At 45.9% G+C, this 22,941-nt stretch overlaps 1 protein-coding gene across 1 annotated transcript in view; it reads left to right on the top strand.

Moving 5' to 3' along the window:
• Positions 1-22,941, top strand: part of RIMS4 (regulating synaptic membrane exocytosis 4) — a 60,705-nt gene that overhangs the window by 26,799 nt on the left and 10,965 nt on the right. Inside the window, exons 2-3 of the mRNA XM_076351612.1 lie at positions 9,300-9,441; positions 22,336-22,448. Coding sequence (XP_076207727.1) covers positions 9,300-9,441; positions 22,336-22,448 — 255 coding nt within the window. The remainder of the gene's footprint in view (positions 1-9,299; positions 9,442-22,335; positions 22,449-22,941) is intronic.

The raw sequence follows: 22,941 nt of genomic DNA, 5'->3' as shown, positions 1-22,941 counted from the left end.
CCCCCAGCTTTCTAGGGAATAAATACTACAATGTAGTAGTTTAAATAAAATCAGTTATTTATTGTTATTAATTGCCTGTGGCTGTGCCAAATGTACCTGTTCTCTGAGCCCATCAGCTAAACTTTCCTTGGCTTGGCACATACTCAGATAGCAGACCCCTGGGGCCTCCCGGGTGGGCAAATGTCAAAGAGGGGGAGTTAAACTCCTAGTGAGGCTTAAACCACAAAATCCAAGAAGTGGGAGGATTGGATCCCCTCATTGCTGTGCAATCAGAATGTGTGTGTGTGTATATATCTGTGGTTTATTGCATTATAAATATCATAGTAAGAATTTTTTTTTTAAGCCATCAGCCCTTGCCCAAGCACAAAAGAAGCAGAAGATGGAGAAAGGCCTGGGACGCGTCTGTCCCAGACATGCAGCTCTTCCAGGGATGACCAGTGCAGTATCAGCGGTCCCGTGTTTGTCTGTCCCTAGAGACCTGGGCCTGCAGACGGGGCAGTGTTCGGGTTTCCTTGCTAGGCTGCTGAAGAAATATTACAGCAGTGAATTTTCTGTATGCATATGGACATTTCATTTAATCAGACTCTCCTGCAATGCATGGCAGATTGGGGAAAGAGAAGGGGGCAGCGTGTTCCATTTTCTTACAAAAATAAAAATGCAGAAGCAGCCATCAGATGAAGCTATTTGGATCCTGCTGCTGGAAACAAAATAGAGACATGGAAAGAATTCTGACGAGTTGGATCTAGCTGCAAAGTAGTTCCCATGAAATACCCTGAAAGAAACGAACGTTTTTGTTAGTGTTATGGTACTGTAACTTTTTTGGGGTGAAAAGCTAAACAGTTTTTTATGGTAGTCAAAAAATCTGTTTAAAAGTCATTGAGAGTGGAATATACATGTTTACCTTTTGGTTTGTTAGCTTTCTCTCTTTTGTCAGTGAAAGAAAAAATCTCAAAGTAATTTTCCTGGCTACATGTTAGTTGCAGAACTACTTCTTTAGACGTTTTTAAATGAAAATTTTGGCCACTTAATTTTTTTATATAGATGAATTATCAAAAAGGGCAAAATTAATAATAGTTTCATGGTAACTATTTGGTTTTAACCTCAGAAGGAGCAGAAAAAATATATCACACTTTCCTAGTTTAAAATATGAAAATGGATCTCGCCATGAAGGTAGGAATCAAAATCAATGCTTTACCCGTGCTCCACCCAACCTACAAGAGGCGAGAACGTCTTGCTGGGGGTGGAGACCTGCTTAAATACAGACATAGCTGGATTTAAAACAAACTGCAGCTCAGACCAGCTTGGAGGAGAAGACACTTGCTGCTTTAAAGTGGCTGAGGCGTTGGGGCTCTGGGCTGGGTTGCGGGGTTGTTAGGAACTACAGGCAAGCCTCAAAACTGATGTGTGGGGTTTGGTGCTTCCCCTGCCCACACCGGCGGGGTGGGTGAGGTATAGAGGGCGAAACGCTCTTCTCCCAGGGTGGTCTCGCTGGGGCGGTGGGAGGGAAGGACAGGCTGTGCAGGGGAGTGTCAGATCTGTGTTCCGTTTTTAGCATTTACAGGAAGGAGGTTAGCTTTGTCCTACCTAAATTGAGCTACTGTTAGGCTTTGAAAATAGGGCTGTTGCTTTATGAAGACTCGCAGGGCTCCCGTGCTGTGCACAGCTACGTAATGAGTCGCCCTTCTGCGGGCCAGAGGAAGTTTTCTGTTGCGCATCTCAAGCTCAGTAGGTAAAGAAGGGACGGCAGCCTCTGAGACTGCTGCCAGGTGCCTACTTCATTCACAGGATTATTTTTATTATTTTTGGTCCTCTTTTAATGTTGAGGAGGAAGAAGGAAAAAATACGGGTTCAGGGGGAGTTGGTTTGATGTGCACACATCTGGGCACGGGTGCGACCACTGCCTGTCGGTGTGGGCGAGGAAAGGCAGGGTCGAATGCTAGGATGAGAGAAAGCTTTTTTTTTGTGCTAAAATACCATAGTGGCCTGGGAGCAGTGGGACATGTTGGTGTCTATGCTACGGGTGGGAGTTCGGAGGAGGTGTCTCGCTGGCATCTCCATAGGCTGCCCGTGCAGGTAGGGTGTCCTGGCCCTGCTCTGCATTCAGCTGGGGTCTGTAGCTGTCACAGCAGTACAAATAGTTGCTAATTTTACTATTTTTTGGCTCTCCCAAGAAGAGTTGACTGACCTTTCCCAACCCTGTGGATGTACTTAATCTGCACAGATTAAGAATTAACATGTTGAAATATTTTTTTTTCCATCCCATAGAAGATTTTCTGTTTAATTTGGAAAGAAAGGGTGTGATTTTATTAGTGTCTGAAACTAGGACAAGGGGAACAAAGCAAAGAGCCCGATTAGTGCCCCTGCTTATCCCCAGCCATTTTCTGTCATTTCTGGTGGATTATTCAGGCTGTGATGATAGTCTGGTGTGTTCTGGAGCACAGTACAAACTGCCTCTCTTCAGGTGCTCATAATTCACACTCCATTAGGATGTCGATGTAGAGAATACTTGGCAGGATGTCGAAGCTTGCCAGGCATGATGAGATTGAGTTCATCGTATTAAACTGCATTCTGAAGTGACAATCCAGTATTTATATATATTTTTTTTTTTCCTCAGCAGTAGCATCCCCTTAGGAGAGCGGCATGGCTCGCTCCGAACACGGATGCCGATGTAAAAGGGCCTGTGATGCCCACCCCGACAGCCGCTCTGCTCAGCATGTGCCAGGCTGTCGCAGGTGTTGGATATTCATGCAAGGCTGTGGGCAGACTTTTCTTTTTTCCCTTTGAAGCTGAGCAATGGAATTCTTTTATTCCTCTCAGAATTGATTCATGGCACACGAATCTTAGCACATGTCTGTAGGGATTCAGCATCTGACTACACAGAAAACAATCTTTTATTTTTAAACCCATTAGGAACAACAACACAGTGACAAAGTTTGAAGCGGAGAAGCTAACGTGTTGGGTCTTTTCTCAGAGTATTTGAAAATAAGTAGTAGGTAAAATGGTCAGTGCTTCAGCAGTCTCACAGGGTGCGGAGCTGAGACTCCCACTGCTGCTTTTTGTTCACAGACATGCCAAAGACCAGTTGTTGGACTTGGGGACCTTCTTCCTAATCTCAGCAGGTGATAATAGCCAGATGGCTGCTTGGTGTTCTTCCCTTCTTCATTTTCAGCCCCAAACTGACGTGCATCATCTTTTCGCTGGGGCAGATCTTCATGGAGAAGAAAGCAAGAATCAACTCTCTGTTTTTGACCTTAAGAGTGAAGTTTGTGGTTGTGGGAAATGAAAGGGCTTGCAAGACCACGTTTGAGCCAAGGACAGAGCAGGCAGATTTGGCATAAACTGCTGCATAGCTCGGGGCATATCTCCTTTGCAGGCAGTCAGGTCCTGTCCCACCTGGCCACGCGCCCCTGGTACCCCTGGATGCTGACTGCAGATGCGTTCTGCTGTCGCAGATGTTCATCCTCCTCATCTCTGCTTATCTCTGCTTCTACATGATCTGCAACATGCTCCGAAGGCTGCATCGACTCTGTCAGATGGGTTTTTCTGTTTCCCCTGCTGGGGTTGTCAGTTCTCCATGCTTCATAAGTGCTGGTTTGTACCTGGGTCTCATTTTGGAGCAAAGCAGGTAATTCACTTGCTGAGGAACCCAGGTGTGAAGCCAGAGAGCAGTGCGTGCCAGGTCGATACCCTGCAGCATGTGTGGATGCAAATCGATGCGTGCTGCTTGGCTTGGGTAAGAAAAGCAATAGAAATGCAGTCTCTTCACTCAGGCTTGGACTAGTCTTTCCTGGAAAACACAAAATGTTATTTTGTCCAGAGCTTTGCAGTAGGAACAAATGCAGCCTGAAAGCAAGCGTCCAACTGATTGCCTTTCCTTTCCACCTTGCACCCCCAGGTGAAGTTTGGGAAAGAAAAAAGCTAACCAGGCTGTTTTGCCGGACCCTTGGTGTGTATGCGGTGGCCTGTGTTGGTGCTGCCTGGCCATGTGCTTTGGGTACCAACATGTTTTGTGCTTGGAAGCAGTTGGTTAATTTAGGAGCAAAGCTGATCAAGTTGAAATTCAGTCAATTCCTAATCTCAGGGTTAAATCAATATTAATTAATTCTAAAGTATGGGAGGGTCCACAGCACATGCATCACGTTGGTTTCTCGTTGTGTGGGTGGCATCCAGCAAACTGAGCAAACATGGAGGAGAAAATTGAAAACAAAAAGGAAAAGAGAAGGAAGGTACCAAGTACCTGGGTGGGGGAAAAGGAAGTGACGAGAGAGGAGGTAGCGTAAGGATAACAGTGAAAGGGACACGCTTTGTCCCTCAGAAACATCAACTCAATAAACATCTAGAGTAATTCTGTGTAGGAGTAATAATTATATAATCATGACCTTGTGATGAGCTATTGCAGAACTTGCATGGATTTTTCAAGACTTGACGGCCTCTGAGCATGGAGAGACCTGTCAGTAGCGGAGAGGAAGGGCTTCGAAGAGTCGTGTGTTAGACTGACATAGAAGAGGACGTGAGAAATGGTGACTCTTTCCTTGGGGGAGAGAAGGGGACAATGCCGCTCTTATTTTTCCCACCCCCAAGATTTAAGGCAAATACAGTTCTTGGTGGCAGGCAGTTGTGCTACAGGAGTGGCGTCATCCTTGAGAAGGGCGGCCTCTCGATGCAGTTGACAGCTGAAAATATATTTAAGGAAGGGAACTCTCCAAAGGATGCTCTGTGCTATGCAGGGCACCTGCACGGTCACCTTACTCCTTTTTGTCCATTACTGGGTTGTCTGGAGGGTACTTTTGGTTAGTTGGTCTGATGTCACTCACAGACAGAATTAGGGGAAACTTGATAATGAGATCCAATTAATAAAGAACAAAATGATGGAATATAATTAATACCAGTCAAGAAGGATTTAGGGAAAATGGGTCTTGTCAGGCATTTTGTTTCTCCGAGTTTTAGTAGAAGCAGGTATCTGGATAAATGTGGTAAGTGTGTAAGGGTTTTGTCCTAGAACAGCATGACCCTAAAAAATGTGATAGTGATAAATAGATTAAAAACTTACTTCACATTTCAAAAAGCAGTTGTCAAGGGAAAGCCTCAAAGGCAGGAGGCTCTTTTGAAGGCCTGGTGCTATTCAGCATTTGGAGCAAGCATGAGTTTAAACCTCACTAAATTCACAGGCGATATGCACATTAGAAGGGTAGTAAATAGTATTGAGGGTGGGAGAGTTGTATAGAGCTGTCTGGACTTTTTGCTCTTTTTCTTCAAATAAAATGTTTTCTTACATATTTCTTAATATAATGTTCTACAAGGTCGTACCAGCAGGACAGGCAGGGACTGCACAGGTGAGGTGTGATGCTATACCAAGACCTTACTGTGGTCTTGGGAGATGCAAGCAGAAGCAGTGAAGATGAGAGTACAAGCTGATTTTTACCTCTGTACATGTTTTTGCACTAAAACGCAGTTCTCTAAAGAGAACTAAACGCAGTTCTCTTTAGTTTTAGAACACTAAAACTCTGTGCGTGTTCTCAAAAGGGCATTTAAAACCTGGGGAGGTCATTAAAAAGTTTCAAGGGCAGGAGCAAAAAAAAAAATGCCAGAGCATGAGAAACATAAAGAGCTCAGTCTGTTTAACTTGTGAAAAAAGATTGAGAGATGACTTGATTACGCCGCAGAAGAGTCTTTATAGCGAGAACACGAAGCAGCCATCGTGTTGGAGAAGGGCATTAAAAAAACGGATGGGTGAAAGCTGAAACCAGACAAACTTAAGTCACATCTCTAAATGTCAGGTAGTAAAATAAACTGTATAGGCAAATGGCAGATTCTTCATCTCTCGATATCTTCAAATCCAGAGTGGATAGCTTTTTAGAAGGTATTTTTTAGCCAAACGTAAATTGTTTGGCTGAACAGAGCAAAAATCTAAGTGCCTGTCAACACAGAGAACTTGGCAAAGTGTCTGCTGGTCCCTTCTGGTTCTTGGCGTCTGTGAGGTGCTGTGTATCTTCATCCTGGATATTTGAGCAAAAAATTTCTTCTTCCCAAGGTCATTCTGAAGCAGAATCTGCTCTTCAGCTGTGTGTTGCACTGCAGACTTGACTGGCTGCTTAACCTTTGTCGTTTACCGCTTAATGAAAAGGTGCGGGGAATAAATCGGGTGACACTGCGGAAAATATCGATACTACTCTTACTTGTTCCAGATACTGCTAACCATTAAATGATGACAAATGGTTTTGCCAGGCAACACCCACATAGACGCATATCATTTACCTTCTTGATTTGCAAAGGTGTTGAAGCACAAGATTTCAGGTAAGGGAGGAGGCACAGCCCCTATGCGATGCTCCACACTGACCAGGGAGGGTTGCTAGTGGGTGACTGTTGCTTGTGAAATGTTTTCAGTCCACAGATGAGCAGTGCAGATTATTTATTTCCTCTCTATGCTGGCCCTTTCCAGGTATGCTACTTCTGATCCGCCCTTCTCTCCCAACTGAGGGGGTTAAAACACTGTATTCTTGTAATGTGCTGACTATGGGTGAAGTTTGGCTAAAGGGTTTAAGTGAGTGATTTAGGAACCTACGTCCCATTTCTGATGGCATCTCTGGTGCTTGTGCCAGTCTCTTACCCTGTTTCAGTCTTGACTCTGGCTGCAGTGGTTTGGGAGCTTGCCTTTTGGTCAAACAGGTTCTTTCTCTTCTGTTCAAGGGAAACGTCTGGCAAAAAGAGGCTGGAGGAGAAAACCTTTCTCCAGAATAATGGGAGATGGTTTGTGAGATGCAGGAGTCGTTGTGCATCTCTGTCTGGAAGAGGAGGGAGGAACGAAGGGTTCTTGTCATCTGTTCCTGTCTCCTTGTTTTCCAGAGTTTCTCCATTATAAATTTTTTCTTTTTTTTTTAAATAAGAATATCCACGTGTCATAGCTGTAAAAACAATCAGGAATACTAGAAAACCACCCACTCACAGAAAGCCAGTAGTGCAAGGCTTTGCGTGTGGTGCTGTAGCTGAACTTGCCCCGTGCCAGCTGAATCATCTCTGGTAAAAGTGCTCTGGTACTACCCATCTTCAACGGTGCTGCCTTTCCTTGTCTTTGGGCCCTTCTGCTTTATGTCATTAGCTTTGAATCAGGAGATGGCTAATAGAAAGCAGCAAGTACCTTGGGTTGCTCTAAAGCCTTGCTCTGTCCCGAGCCTCTTGGTTGTTGCCAGATGTGGATGCATAGTCTTCTAAGTATGAATGTCTCCAGGCATGTCTTATTAGATTGGGGAAATAAGAGATTTTTTAAACAGATGTTGCTTAGGTGGGCAACGGGGCATGTTTAATTTGTTTCCTGCATTTGTCATTTGCTGCTTTGACTGTGGTTGCCTACCAAGGCTCTCGTAAGGACTAACCTAAAAGGTGCAGAAGGATGAGTGTTCTGAGAATGCACACGTGAAGGAGGGGTGGGCATTGATGGATGTAGACGACTAAAAGATTATTTGTGGAGATGAATGCGAGGCAAATTAAATGGACCATCAAGTCCGCCGGCAAGGCTGTGGGATGCTCTCTGAAAGGAACCTAGAAACCCCATCAGAGGATCCAGCAAGCTGCACAAGGCTTGTTGAAGGTGCGTCAAAGGGAACTGTTCAGCAGTGGTTGGGGAAGTCAGTAAGGCTGTTTCACGAGGCTTTGCTTTTATTGATGCCTATATTGTTGTTATTGCCTGAAGGTTTGGATTTTTGAAAGCACATTAAAAATATGTTTTACATTTGTGTAACTTCCTGATTTATACAATGTGCTTCATACATTGCTCTAGGCACACAAACAATACAAACTGTAGTTAATGTTAACCCAGAACATGCATATTCTATCCTCTTAGCCCACAGGGACATGCATACACATACTGCACCAAATGTGGGGACAGCAGCTGGTATAGAACTCTGGGGCCAACACGTTTACTCAGTTGGAAACCTCATGATACAGAGGAAAAGGGACTTTATAGCTGAGTTTATGGAAGAATTTTTGCCTTTGCATTTCAGTGTAGGTATAATTTGAGAAGTAGGATAGGAAGCATTTCTGATATCTTACTGACTTTTTTTTTTTTTTAAAGCGCCTGTTCACAGTTCACACCAAGATCCAAAGAAAAGTGTTTTAGGTCAAACAGCTTGCTACACAAATAACAATGTTCTGCATATTTTAGACAGGTTCTTACAGATATCCTCATATTTCCAAAGTAGTTGGGAAAAGACTTGTTTTCTTTAATATTTGGGGATCTTGAGTTCTCTGGAGTCAGTAGCTGGGTCATTTCTTCTTCAGGGTGGTACTCAAAAAGCTGATGGGTTTCTGAGAGCACTGTGGGTCAGAGATTTGTTGCCTGAATCCGGGTTAATGGACAGGCACCTTTAAAGGATTTAGATAATTCTGCTTTGTTCAGAAGACTTGTAGCAGATGTGTTTCAGGATGAATGCTGTATGTGGGATGAAATCTGGAGCCTCCTAACACCAGCTAAAGCAATTAATAGTAATGGTATTCATTACATATTCATTACATAACATGGTTTGTTCTCAGAAACAGACTGCTAGAGATGGAGGATGAAAATAGCAGCTGTTAATTTCAGAGGGCTGAGCCTCTGAAGACTGCACCCAGGAGGAACCAGAACCTACTTAATTCCCTTTGCGCTCTGGCCGAGGGCGAGTACGAAGGGGAATAGTCCCCTCTGGGGTTTTCTACTCCTGGTGCCATTACAGGTGCCACCAGGGAACATTTTGGCCGTGTCAACTTTTCCCCTATGGCCTGTCTGGGAGGGCTCCTGCCTTCACATCACCTCTGGTGCTGCCTGGCCTTTTCCTCCCCTCTACTCCCTTGATGCTCACCAGGAGCTGCGGCTCTTTGCTGCTCCACACAATCTGAGGCAGCAACATGGGATTTAGGAAACGTTTCGAGGCATGGCCAGGCTGTACACCTCAGCTGTGCCCATGGTTACTGCTGCTGTGTTCCCAAACTGGGTAGCTCCACATATAGCCAGCTTGTGTGCCTGCATGCACCTGCACCTGATGCATAATTAATTGGTACAAATGGTTGGGGTAGGTAGGGTGGTATGTATGTTTTGAGTTTCTGCTGGGCCCTGGCTTGCTGGAGGACTGGGTTTGTTCCAAAGATGACTGGGAGCTGCTGATGAAGCAGGGCTGAGTAACGAAACGCTGCATGAGTGCAAGATACTGCCTGGCTGCCAGATGCCAGGCAGATCTTCTGAAAGACCTTCTCTGCTTCTCCTTGACTCTGTCGTTGCAAAAGGCTCTGGGAACAATAGCTGACTGTCTTCTCTCCCCTTTTGTTCCTAGATGGGGATGGTCGGAGACTGAAAGGAGCCATCCAAAGGAGCACAGAAACGGGGCTGGCTGTCGAAATGCCCAGCCGGACTGTCCGTCAAGCCAGCCATGAGTCCATTGAGGACAGCATGAACAGCTACGGATCAGAGGGAAAGTAAGTCATTGAAAGGGAGCTGGGTAATCGCTTGTGAGATGCACTGTTCTTCTTATACCTATTAATTTTCCTCTGGCATGATAGATGGTGTGTTTGTCTGACTTGCCTGTGCTGCAGGTGTACTGCCCATTCAATTAGAGTAGAGCGGATCTCTCTGCCTGCATAGCTGGCACATACTCTAGCTGTTTATATACTTTTTTAGTGTCCTCATTATTCTGAGCTGAAGCAGAATACCCGTTACTTTTAACTGCTTTGCCTTTAGAAGAATAATTCAGGGTGAATAGCTGAGGCTCATTACTGGTAATAAATGATAAGCCAGTAGTCTTTAATGCTGCACAATAGCTGCCCATCTTCCCTATTTCAAGATAGCCTTTTGGTTTGGGGGAAAAAAAAAGTGCCAAGGTGATTAAAAGGATGAAAGTAGCAAAATAATCATTCTGATACCAAAATACATACTTAGAAGCCTATGTATACTTCTGGTAACAAGCTGTCTTTTGTTCATCTGAGTTACAGTGTCCTAAAAGAATGTGTTTTAGAAACGTTTTTTGACTCCAAGAAGAGTTGTAACACACTTTGCTGCACTTAGGCTTTATACCAGAATGCAAAGCAGGGGATCCTTAGGCCAGAAATTTGGGGGCTGGCTTGTCTCCAATTCTCATTTTTTGTATTTCCATTATTTGAAGCCATATATGGAGATTATCATCATTTTATTAAGATGACCATTCATGGGAATCTTTGAAGACGAAAAAAGCCCGGTATTTAAAAAAGGGGGCAATATATACTATCAGATTCCGTGCTTCTAGGTATGAGGCCAAAATGTTTGTATACCTAAAACGTGCTCTGTTTAAGCCAAGTACTGCGCTTGGCATCACTCTGTACGCTCTCTAGTCCTAGGTGGTATTCCGAGTACACCGTACTGCTAAAATGCTGGGGTAGTCCAAAGGCACTCTCAATTAATGTGATTCTGGTGTTAAATAAGTAACAGGCTGTAAATTAAGAGAGACTTTCTTCAGCTTTAGAAGTAGGCTAATCCTGGAAAGGCATCATAGATCTGTGCTGAAGGTTGGAAATAGTAATGAGGCACAGGCTGCGATAGCAATCTTGTCACTCCAAAGCTGCAATGTACCTTATCTCTTCCGTGAGCTGCTGTCTCTGGGGAAATATTCCTGCTGCACCACCACAGTCCTGTGGCTTGGAGTTCTGCCTCCCCTACAAGATGCAGAGGATTAGTGATTAGGTTCAGTCCCTTGGCAATGCGGGGCAACAATCTGCTTTCGTGCAGAATAGAATTCTTTCCTTTTTATATTTACATAGCTTACCCTCCTGGGAAGGGGTATAATTCTCTGAAAGGTCTGTGTCCTATCATTGCATACGCTGGCTGCTTTGATTGCGCTTTCCTGGAGAGAGAATATTTCTGCCAACAAAATATTGCACCCATACAAGTGCTGTTTTACCCTGAAGGCAGGCGGCATGTAGCTATCAGCTCACCAAAGAAAGAAAAATCCTGTCTTGCAATCCAAATATCTTTATTAGAACAAGTCTAACATTTGGTATTCCAACCTCGAACGCTGCCAGAACATCCTTGCCAGCCCCTCTGCCAGGGATGGGATGGTTTCTCCTCTTACTTCTCTGAAAAGTGTGATTAAGTGGTTCCTGGATGCTTTGTTCCTAGGTGGGATAATTGATCTCCTCTGGAAAGCCGGTGGGAACTGCAGCTGTCTGCCTGAGCTGCAAGCGATAAGCAAACAGGGCTGAGAGTACAAAGAGCTAAGAGGGCTCTATTCTCTTGAAACATGGTGGGAGGGCAGTTTCTCTGCTTTCTTTTCCTGCAGCAAAGAAAGGAATTGTTTGGGGAATAGCTTTGAGGGACAGAAGTGTATTCTCCTAAATCAGATTTCTCTTGACCTCTCTCGTTTGCTGTAGCTGTGTTCCCAGGGAGGCAAAATGAAGATTCATATGACTGTGTTAGCTGTGGCAAGTTTATTTTCTTTTTAATGCTGGGTTTCTGACTGATGCAGATACTCCTAGGTCAGAGACAGTTTTTACCAGTGACTGTCAAAAACCCAGTTTTCAGCAAGATGAGGTTGCCCTAGTTCTTCCTACCCATGCATCTCTCCGGTGTGTTCACACAGGGAAGAAAATGGATTCAAAACCTCATCATCCAAGAGGGTTTGTTTTCCCAAGTTTTGTATGTTTTTTATAATCCTTTTCAATTTAAGGACAACTTCCAAAAGTGGCACACTGAAATGATCAAAAATTTGGTGAAACTTTGCTGCGGAAGGTCTTAAAATACCTGCGCTCAGTCATACAAACGTGCTTTTAAAGTGATGCTGATTGACTGCTTTCATGTTTGTTGTGGCGAGCTGGCTGCAGCTAGCTATAGCTGCTCAGTGCCAGTGCAAAGCATCGCAGCTGAAGAATTTTCTGTAGTGCATGATTTTGAGCAACGCTGCTTTTCGTGTGAATACCAGAGTGCATGACATCCAGGGTTTTTTTTAATGGAGAGGCTTATTATGTAGGGATATACTTCTCCTCAGATATGCTAGGCCCTCCTTCAACAAAATATTCCCCTTAGGGTTTTACCTGAACATGAAGTATACTGAAGATTACCTGGTCTAAAGGATGTGTCTCCTGGAATTTAAGCTCGTGCGCATGCCCGTAAGTGCTGACAATGTCAACACACTGCTCCATTTAATTTTTTGCCATACAAAAAGTCCCCCAGCTATATTACCCAGCTTTTATACTGCACAGTGGTTGTGCACCACTGTAGAAAATTAATATAATAAAACTCAATGTGAGGCCTTATAGAAGGGAAAGGGGATATTTATTCTAAACAAAACTGTTTTCAGTCATTCACGTTTCTAGGTTTCACTCACTTGTGCTCTCACCACCCCGTGCAGGCGCCAAGCCTCGTGCATCCATATGCTGTAGCCAGGCTTGGTTGTGTGCTGCAGGGAGGACCAGGGACACCATCTGTCAAGCCTTCGCTATGTCTTCTGAGTTGTTCTTCACAACAGACTGGCTCTTGGACTGTTTTTTACACTTTCTAGGACTTACCTGTTGTTATGGGGTGATCTTTCACCTCAGGGTCTTGGTTTTTTCGGCTTCCATAGATCTTAAGCAGTGCTGCTACCGTTTTGGTTCCTTGTTTGGGGAAGCTTTACGGCTATAGCCTGCCTTCAGACAGGCTATGGAAGCGATGTGCTCTCTAATCCTCCTGTCATCAGAGGACAGGTCTGCTGCTGACAGGTTGGTTGTGCTTTCACACACACAGATGTTTCCATTCATAATTCATCCAGACCAATCTTAGTACTGCTTACAAATCTCTACAGCAGTGGGTATTTTCGTCTATGTATGTGCCTAAAAATCTGCATGAGAGGACAGTTACCCACTGTAGCAAGTGCCTACCGGGTAGTCTCAGGACACCAAGATTGCTGCAAGGATAAAATTCCGAATATAGGAATAACTCACAAACAAACCCCTGAGATTCAACAGAGATCTCCAGCTCCATCCTGGCTCTTGCACAATCTACATCTTGTTTTGGCTGGGTTTTGCTGCAGCTGCACGAGACCATGTACAACATTCAGAAAGCAATAGATTCTGGATTTATGTGTAACTTATTCCTGCCAACGACTTTTCTTTCTGAAAATGGAGCAGAAAGACAAAAATGGACCTGTAACAAAAGACTGCTAGCTGCCATAGTCCCTAATAAGTGACACTTGTCCGCTTTTTTGTTCTTGCTGGCTACCGCTGAGATGATTAAGTTATGGAGAGCTAAGGTGATTCTTACCTTAGAAAAGCACAGCAGGTGATGACTGACAGAGACTTAGAGGATTGTTCTTGTATTATCTGAGATGAGTCTGCCTGTCCAGCAAGGAAGCATCTTCTTGTTAGCCATATCATTTCTCTTTTCCCATCGTGAGGGCAGCACCAGCCTGAGTCCTGCCTGAAGCCACTGTTGTGACGAGGGCTGGAGGCAGAATGGAGCCTGGCACGCGTGCCGCCAGCACGGGCATCTCGCGCCTCTCAGCTACGTTCTGTCTCGTGCTGTTTCTGCAAGCTACGGCTTGTACCAGTTCTCCCATCTATGCGTACAGGGCTGATGTGAACCAATGCTGGGACTTGGGCTAGGAGAGCTACCTGCCCTTCTCTGCTTCACTGTGGAGCAGTAACTAAAAGGAAGCTGGAGAAAATACTGGCCTGGCTTGTGACCATATGGCCATGTGAAAATTCACTTTCCTTCACCAAAAAATATCCATCATCATTCGAGAATTACCAAAAGACTTGATTCTTAAACGCACTGTTCAGGAGATTCATGTCATAGCTATTCACTGAGTGTCTCTTTCGGTATCCAAAGCCAGGGACTTTGTAGACTCTATAGTAGACTCTTCTACAGCAAATTATCTTTAGGGCTCTCCTTTTAGCCACGTTCTATTAAAAAAAATGTAATGAAATGTGTTGTTAATGCAGTTCAGGCTATAAGAAATCAAGACCTTTCGAGATGGAAACGGCATGGAGACTGTTTCTGTAATACCCCAAGAAATTAGTCAGCCTGTTGAGCAACAGCACATCCTTTTGTGCTGTTAAGCTTGACCAGCACAGCTCAGAGAGGATGCGACCTTGAGAGCTGTAGTTACAGCAGTAAATACGATGAATCCCACCTTCAGCCACCTCTTGGGAACAGGCAAAATTGCTCTCTGAAGGCAGGTAGCTATCTTTTATTCGGTGCATCTGAGATCACTTGTGATTGCTAAAAATGGAGCTAGCCTGGTAAGGTGGGGAAGGGAATGGGGGAGGTCTTTGTACATTCACTGCATAGTTTTTATAGCTCCGTTTAGGTGGCAGAATTCATACAGCAGAAGGAATAGGATACATGAGCGGAGTACGGTGTGTTACAGCACATAAGACAGCACGTCACAGTGCTAAAAATGTTATGGAAAGTGGAGTGGCCAGGAGAGAAGCGGAGCTTGTTGAGAGGCAGAGATGGTGATATTGCCTGGCAGAGAAGAGGTGTGCGGTCGGTGGGGTAAGGTTGGGTTTGGGTCCTGCGGGGATAGATACTCATAGAAAACCTTTCCAGCCGAAGTGAAGGCTCCTGCAGCATTCACATCGACTTTGACAGGGTAAGGGGCTGTGTGCCCAATCCCATGACAATGTAGTCAGATGCGTATTGCATTAATAATTCCTCATGTGCACCATAAATATTATAAAGATGGGGCAGTAGATGTTAAATTAACCAGTTCTGCCTTCCTCCTTAGCTGACAGATACCTACTTGGCTTCTGCGTGTAAGATGTGATTTAAAAGACCTTAACATGCAATATGGATGAGTGTGGTTGTTATACAGTACATTACTGCTCCCTGAAATTGGAGTTCTGATGGGGTTTTTTTAATGCTCAAATAAAATAACTGTCAAATACATTATCAGTCTCAGAGGAGACTTCCCACCCGCCCCTGTCTTCTGGATGAAGGAAGTATGTGTTGCTGTCCCTGGTTTTTAAAGACAGAGCTGGAGAACTTAGCTATGCATTAGATGAAGATGTACAGCAAATTTGTTAGTTCAGCTGTGCAAGTCAAAACTCTTCAGTTGCATGGCTGTGTTTAGGCAACTTGCTTATTAATTACAACTTTGTGTGCTAAGAGGACAAAAAAAAGTCTTTTAGAAAATATTTGCGAGAACAGAACAATAATTTCTGAACCCTGGGCCCAAACACAGTAGAGAACCTCTTTAAGAGTGTATCACTTCTAAAGGCTTGAGTTGATGGCAAATAGGCGGTTGTGTGGATAGTGTGAATAAATCCATGAAAAGCACAAGACAAAATGTTATCTCCTGAAAATAGCTGTTCTCTGGGTGTGCCAGGGGGTGGTTGCGTTGAAGCTATCTGGCTTCACCACTGCCCCACCTGGCTGAACCCACAGCAGTGGAGCAGTGCAGCTCTGCAGAAGTCGAGATGTGCAAGTGTAATAGAGAGGCAGTAATGGGGATTTGGTCCAAGGGGGGGACACACACAAAGTCTTCTCAGAATACCCCTCTTCTTGATGGAGCTCCTCAACAAAAAGATGTTACACCCAGCCTGTGAAGGGAGCAGGAGGTGACTACCTCGCTCGGCATTTCTTCTGCACAGACGTAGCAGCCAGCGTGTGGCCGTTACAAGTTGGTACAATGGAGACCAGTCCCAAAGTCTTGTAAGATAGAATTAAAAAGTACTGTATCGAGGGCAAAAGAAAGGAAATATGCTGGTCTGTGCTTCGAACTGATAACTCGCGAATGGTGTTGAGGACTGATGTGCAAAGAAAGAGGACTGGAAAAAGATTTGGAAGGAAAAAGTAAAGAAAGCACAGGAATAAATTCTCTAGGGAGGGATTTTAAGAACAGCTTATACAAGCAGCTGTCATGAATGATGTAAATAAAGCTGCTCTGGCCTTGGGACCTGGGTGTGGACTGGGTGACATGTGGAGATGTGTTCTTACCATATTTCCTGTGAGTTTTGCAAGGTTTTGACAAGCTGATTCTGCGGATGCTTGCAGCAGCATAATGGTATACCTGGCATACAGAGTCCCAGAAGCAATTTAAAAATAGATTTAGAAAAGAGGTCAGACAAACTCCGCATGGACAGGAAAAGAAATTAATGATACATTTTCCCTAAATGTGTCTGTGCCGTTACACGCTCTGCATGCTAATGTGTGGCGAATGACGGGTGGGGTGCAGAAGAGGCTGAGCAGAGCCACATATGTGGTATGAGGGATCAGCACAGGTGCTCTGAATTCTCTTTATACCATTTGGTATTGAAATCAGCATTGTCCATCTAGGCATTCAAATCCTGATCAGTTTACAAGCAAGCTTTGAAAAGCTAGTTCACCATCCGAATATATATGAAGAGCAGCAGCCTTGCCGTGAAGGAACCAACCGCATGATGCTTTGCAAGTGGAGAGGAAGGGCGCAGATCTTTGCAGTGAGTAGGTCAGGAAATACTGCTACCTTGAAAGAGCAGAGAAGTAAGCAGCTGGCAAAGAGCCTTTAAGCCACTCTTAAATTACACTACAGAGGACAGATTTCATATGCCCTGACCTACAGCGTGCAACGCAGGAGCAGAGTCTTCAGAGACTGCTGCACAGATTTCCTAAATAATCAGGATTATGAATGTTGTGTTTAAAAAGAAGAACATCTAGGCAATTTCAGCCCCAGTTTGAGCACACGGTTCCTAAGACTGAGTGAACACACAGTTTTATTCTGCATATAAATGTGTCACAAAAGAAATAAATTGTTTATGCAGTCACCTTTTTCATAAAGTCGGGAATGGTAATTAGCTACATGTTCTGCATGGGGATTGCATACGGGTGCTTGCAGCTGCCTGGAGCTGCCGGGCTGGGCTGAGGGCTCTGCCTGCCAGCTGTGGGCTCGCAGGCCGGTGTCTGCGTGGTCTTGTCTCCCTCTCGCGGGTGTCCAAACGACTGCAACAAGAGCAGTTGTCCCCTGCTGTCCCAAGGTGTGTCGGTGCTGCGATGCCTTCAGCATGGTGTGGAGGCATCCATGCTAGCTGGCTGCTGTGCCAGGGACAGCTTGGGCTTAGAAATGGCTATTTTATCCATGTGTCTGAAATGAGTTTTGCAGCCTGTGCTGAGCCTTGAGGTGGAACTGGTACCTGTGCAAACAAAATTAATCTTCATGCAGGTTTCTGCTGATGCTACTTCGCATTGGTGGGCTCAGAGACCCCAGGATCAGTAGCCTCCAGAGCGTCGTCCTGCTGCTGCCCCTGCTCTGCTTCCTTACCTACAGCCGAGAGCCGTGTTCTGCGAGTCCTCCAGCAAAATGTCCTTCATTTGTCCTTGACACCCCAGAGGTGTCACTGACCTCCCTGTACTCTCTCTGTGCCTTCAGGTCAATAACAGAGTCACGTTCAATTTAAAACCAATTCCCCAGCAAAACCCATAATCTTTAACTTCATTAAAATTCATTCTCATTCAGATGTGGCAAAGCAGAGCCCATGAATCATGATTAGTGAAAGCAGAGGGCCAGAGAAGAGATAATTAATTTCTCTCTCCTGTTCAAAAGGCTGCGCTGCCCTCGCTCAGTGGAGGATTTGTGCCCTTTAGACAAAAGGCTGACAAGTGTCACCTGTTAATCTTCTCTGTGTGCGGCTGTTTGTCAGCACGAGATGGTCCTGCCGCAGTCCCGGTCCCCAGGGCACTGCTGGTTATGACAGTTGCTATTTGCAAGTCAGCTGCGAAATGCTCTCACTTTATTCCTCCAGCTATTTTTAGCACTTCTTTTTAGATTGCAATAAAAAAAAAATACATCTCATATTGGTGATAACCAGGTTGTAACAATTTCTCCCCTTAAGGGAGAGGCATGTTTGGCGATGGGAGAGGAAGGGCTTTCCAGGGTCACACCAGTGCATGTGAAACCCACCTGCTAGCTGTCACCTAAGGCAGAGCTGCCACTGTCACCTGCGGCAGATCCCTTTGGGAGCGCGTATCCCTTCGGGAGCACGTCTCCCCGCCAGCACAGCCAGTGTGCGATGGTTCAGCTGGAGAGCTGGTTGCTGAATCAAGGGCATGTGAGAAACGGCTCGGTTTCTTCAGAGGTCAGGCAGGACAGGTCTGCTGAGCGTGCAGCATGTGGCAGAGTGGCAGGGGAGGGCTCTTGGGAGCACCAGGGCTGCGTTTAAAGACCTGAAAGAAGTCACAGTGGTCCCTGGAGCTCTTTCCCTCCCTGCTTCAGCTGCAGGAAGAGCAAGTGAATGGGGAAGGTCTGTCTCACCGATCTCAGAATCACACCGTACACGGCCCCCTCACCTTGGCATCCCAGCTTCTTTCCGAGCACTTGACAGACAGAGCTCACTGAGCTGGATTTGAACATCCTAAATTTAGCGGATGCAGCTAAATGGTTCCTGCTGTTTTTAATTCACATTCATACTAAATTTCTGCTGTTTTATTTTCCCCTTCCCTCTCCTCTCAAGGGAGAAGCAATGGCTTTCTTGGAGGTAGCTTATGATTTTTCCAGACAGAAATTGTTTCCATTGCAGGGTTATTGGCAATACCCAAATATATGTCCAGGAATCGGTCAAAGCCAAGGAGCCTGATTTAGAGCTGCTGCTTCTAATGTCTAATAAAGCAGCACTGCAAAAGGTCAGCCTCTGTGCAACGTAGCAGCCAGTCCCACCAGCTAATGGCATAATCTATTAAAGAATTAATTCTCTACATCTTCCCTTCCCAGTCAAATATAACAACAACAGGGAACGTTAACTGTCTAACCTAATATTGAGTTTCATATAGTGCTAGTAAACCTATTAACTGAGGCTATTATCCAAACTGCCGGAGTCTTGACCTTGGCCTGTGTTTTTAAGTGGGTTTTCGCTGTTCCTCTCGAGATCAGCCTCGGTGCTACAAAGCAGCAGCAGCTTCATTCGAGCAGCAGCTCCACTGCTCTCCTTGCGAGGGTCCGTGCTTGCAGCACAGCCCTGGTGTCCCTGCAGCAATGTCCTGCCCTCTCGCTGTAATCTGCACTGAGGAGCGTTCATCGTTTCGAGGTTGGGCCGAGCCCTCTGACTTCTGAATCTGTGTGGAGATAACAGCAACGTTTGCTTTACTGTAAACGCTTCCAGTTGCTGTTGGTTCACCTTTAGCCCAACAGCTCTTGTTCTTGTGCTTTTTAACGCTGTTCTTCATGCTCTCCTGCTGTTTCGCTCCGTATTATTGATGTAGGCTGCAGCATTGGCTGCTCCATTAGCAGGTGCTTTTATTTTCTCCTGAGCTGCCCCAGCTGCTGGGCAAAGCCTTTGCTAGCAGCGTTGCCCAAAGGAGGGGTGAGCTGGTGTGTGAGAGCACGGGTGGTTTCTCTCCACGCACGTATCAAGCACAGACAAATACTTGGCATCAGCCTTTTGACGTGATTCTCTCCCCAGCAGGTAAGGGGAAATGGTTTCCTGTGGCAGGTTTCGTGAATTACTTTGCGTATTCAGGGGCCAGAAGGGTCTCTCTTCTTTGCTGTTCCACAGCAAGTGGAGTTTCTTTGGGTGGTCTCCCAGCTTTGTGTCCCCACTGCAGTAACGAGGCTGGACTTCACCCCGGAGAGGGATTGCTCCGAGACCTGGTTCTGGGTGTGCTGCAGGCTCTCGCAGTGCTAGGCTTCACTCAGTCCTGGGTTTCCCCTCCGCTGTCCTGGTCCTAGCCATCTTGTTAATGAGCCCAAGCATCTGTTTTGAGCATAGCAGTGGACATTGCCCTGACAGCTGTGAGTTGTCTTGCCAGCTTTTTATTTACGTGCTCGTTCAGGTCACATACTCCCCGGGGTAGGAGTGAGACCCGAGCTCGGACCATTTATCTTCCATGAATTGAAGAGAATAAAGAAAACATTTACCTTTTGGCTGATGGTCCATTCATCTCCTGCTGAATCTTATGTCTTTGTCAGGTCTCCTTTTTCTTGAACTATTTTGGGTTCTCTAAGCACTAGTTTTCATCCTTTTTTGACTCTATGGGCAGCTCAAAATGCCTGAGCCAGCAGGCTCGAGGAGTCTCACTGGTCCTCGTGTGCACCAGGACTCACTTCTTCCCTCCTTGTATGGGCAAATTGTGAGCCTGATAAAGCCCGTCTGGCTCCGGGCTCCCCCTTCCCCTGCTTTCCCCATCACGTGTCTCTGTCCCTGCAGTTTTAACAGCCCTGGGGATGTCTGTGTCTGCACAGTCTGTCCTCGGCAGCCTTGCTACACATCCAGCATCCCTGCCCTGGTCCTGTGCTTGGGGCGCTGTTCCCCGGAGAGGTCTGCCCCATCGGGGCCGGCAGATGCCAGCTGGGTGATGGGGCAGGAGTTGCGTACCCACAGGGAGCAGAGTGCGGTCCCGCACTGCCTCTGCCCCCGGGATGGACGGTGGCACTGAGGATGCGCCTTGTGCATCTGAGGAGTTGGTGACGCTGAAAACTGAAAAAAGACTTAAGCCTTCTCTGCAATTAATGCCAATTATAAATCCCGCTGTTTCTGTTGTACCTCTGTTGTTTGTGCAAACAGTGGATGCAGGGTGAAAAAACACCAAACCAGGGAAAATCCACCCCGTGCCAGAGCCCCTCCCAAGCTTGTCTTCCAGGACGCCAAGGCACCCTCCTCCCTTGTCCCTTTTCACAAAGGTGACATTTGTAAAGAGCTCAAGGGCAGGTTTTTCCATGCTGAAGGCTCAGCAGCTCCCTGTGTAGCAGCGATAACCAGGTTTCTCAAAGAGCTGGGTCCGCGCAGAGGGGAGGTGCAGTGCTCGGTGGAAAAGTCTGGCCATTTAATTCGGTACCTCCGTCGCAGTATGCTGAGCCACCCTGTGAACCTGTCATGAGAATGTGCTAGTGACACATCCTCTTCAGTCCCATGCGTGGCGAGATGCTGAGGTGTGTGTGCTGGTTTCCTCATTCCTCATATGAATAAATAAATATTCTCGTGGGGCTGAGACCAGGTCTGCAAATAGCTAATGAGAGCTGAAATCCCAACCTGAAATTAACGCTCTTCTGGATGAATAGGGTTTAAAAAAAATTTCTTTTTTTTAATCTCTTTTACATGTAATTGGCGTGCAGGGGGGAATCAATGAATCTTTGTGGCTGACTCAGGCTGCGTGAGAGCCTGTGGTCCCCAGCCCGCCCCACAGGCAGGGTTCCTCTCCGGCTTTGCTTGTACTGAACATGCAGCCTCCTCACGGCATCCTTTCTGAGAAACGAATTTGGGGCAGCAGGGAGCTGTGTCATGATGTGGGTAATTGTCCCCCGCCAAGGACGTTTGGAAAAGCGCAGGAGGTTCGTAATTGTGCCTGACTTCGGCATGCAGCAGCTTCCCCGGAGGCAGAGTGCAAAACCCAGCACGGTAGCGTGGGTACCCTGGTACAAAGCTCCTGATGTGTGTTTCAGCAGCTGTGTTTCGGTTTGGCAGATGCCTGTAGGACAAAAGTTGGTGTTGAATGGTGGCCTCAAGCCTCCTCCTTAACCATTCGCAGCAAGTGGGGCAGCAGGTTTTCCCACAACCTGTGATACAGCTGTGTAAATCAGGGTACAACTGGGTAAGCCTTGATTTGTATCAGTGTACCACAGGGTTCGACCCTTTTGCGTTGCTTCACCCATGTCCAGTGCAGTGACCAGCACCTGTAGCCATGCCAGCGACCAGCCTCAGGTGTCTGGTGAATAGATTTGGCAGCTGTTTTTTCCCCTGACAGCTTTTGTTTTGCTGCAGTGGCTGCGGCAAAGGCATTGCTGGTGTTTGAGAGTGTTGTCCCTTTAGCCTTGCACCAGTGTTCAGGTCCTTTTCACGATCGCTTCAGGCCCGGTCGTGGAAGCAGGTATGAAAACCACATGGTGGATGTGATGGGTGCTTCTGGTGTTGAGCAGTAGGAAATGGGGTCCTCTGGTCAAGAAGGAGATCCACTGCTCTGTGCGTGTGTGAGAAATAAATAGGGAATTGAGTCCCAAGGGGATTGATGCCAGCACCCCTCATCTCACTTTTAACTACTGCTCTAGATGCATTATTTCCTCCCCAAAAAATGAGGATTGGGAAGGGACAGCTAACGAGAGATCCTGTAAGATATGCCAGGAAGCTGCTTAGATTATAATGCTGCCTAGAAGAATTGACGGGCTGCATATGAACCTGAGATGGCAGAGATTTTCCCTTACAGACAATTAGTTATAGATAAACAAGTATTAACCAACTGGTGACTGCAACCATTACAGGTTTGGGTTTTTTTTTGTATGAGGAAAGGGATTTTAAATGGATTCCATGTAACTAAACTGCCTGGAAATCGGCGAGTTTTGCAAGGGAAAACGGCTTCTGTAGATGTCATTAATTTCAAAGAGATATTAAATCTGGTTCTTTAGTTACTGGGTTGCTTTAAAATGCAAATGAACCACTTGCCAAAATCAATTTCTTTTGCAGCTTGAATTTCAGTGGAGTCCATCTGGCATCTGCTGGGCAGTTTAGTGACTTCCTGGGGAGCATGGGCCCTGCACAATTTGTTGGGCGTCAGACCTTGGCCACCACCTCGATGGGTAAGGAACACGAAGATGTTAGGTGACTTTAAATTAATCTTGAACAGACCGCTCCTACAAACCACCTAATAATGTGTCCAGCATCTGCTGATCTACCACTCCCCCACTCCGTTTCTCTCTTAAATCAAATAAGCTTGGCTGAAAGGTTTAGCTGATTGCTGCAAATGCAGCATTAGTAGGAGAGCGCCAGCTTTATGCTTTCCTCCATCAGATCTGAAAGGCATAGACTAAGTAAAACACAGCTAAAATCCTGAAAATGCATCCTGTGTATCCTCGTGTTTTTCTTGCTCTCTAAGGCCCACCGAGCTCTGTAAAGATTTTCTTATGGTCCACCATAATTGCATTTTCCAAAGCAGCCTGCAATTCTAGGTGCTTCAGTTTGGGAGAGATGAGAGGCTAGCTGCCACTGAAGAGTATGAGACTGAGTCGCCAAAGCCATGTTAAAGGACTGACATTAGAGACTGCTTTTGAAAATGTGGGCTTGAATCACTGC

Source organism: Aptenodytes patagonicus, chromosome 14 (assembly GCF_965638725.1).
Source record: "Aptenodytes patagonicus chromosome 14, bAptPat1.pri.cur, whole genome shotgun sequence".
Classification (NCBI taxonomy): Eukaryota; Metazoa; Chordata; class Aves; order Sphenisciformes; family Spheniscidae; genus Aptenodytes; species Aptenodytes patagonicus.
This window is presented reverse-complemented; position numbering and strand designations above follow the sequence as displayed.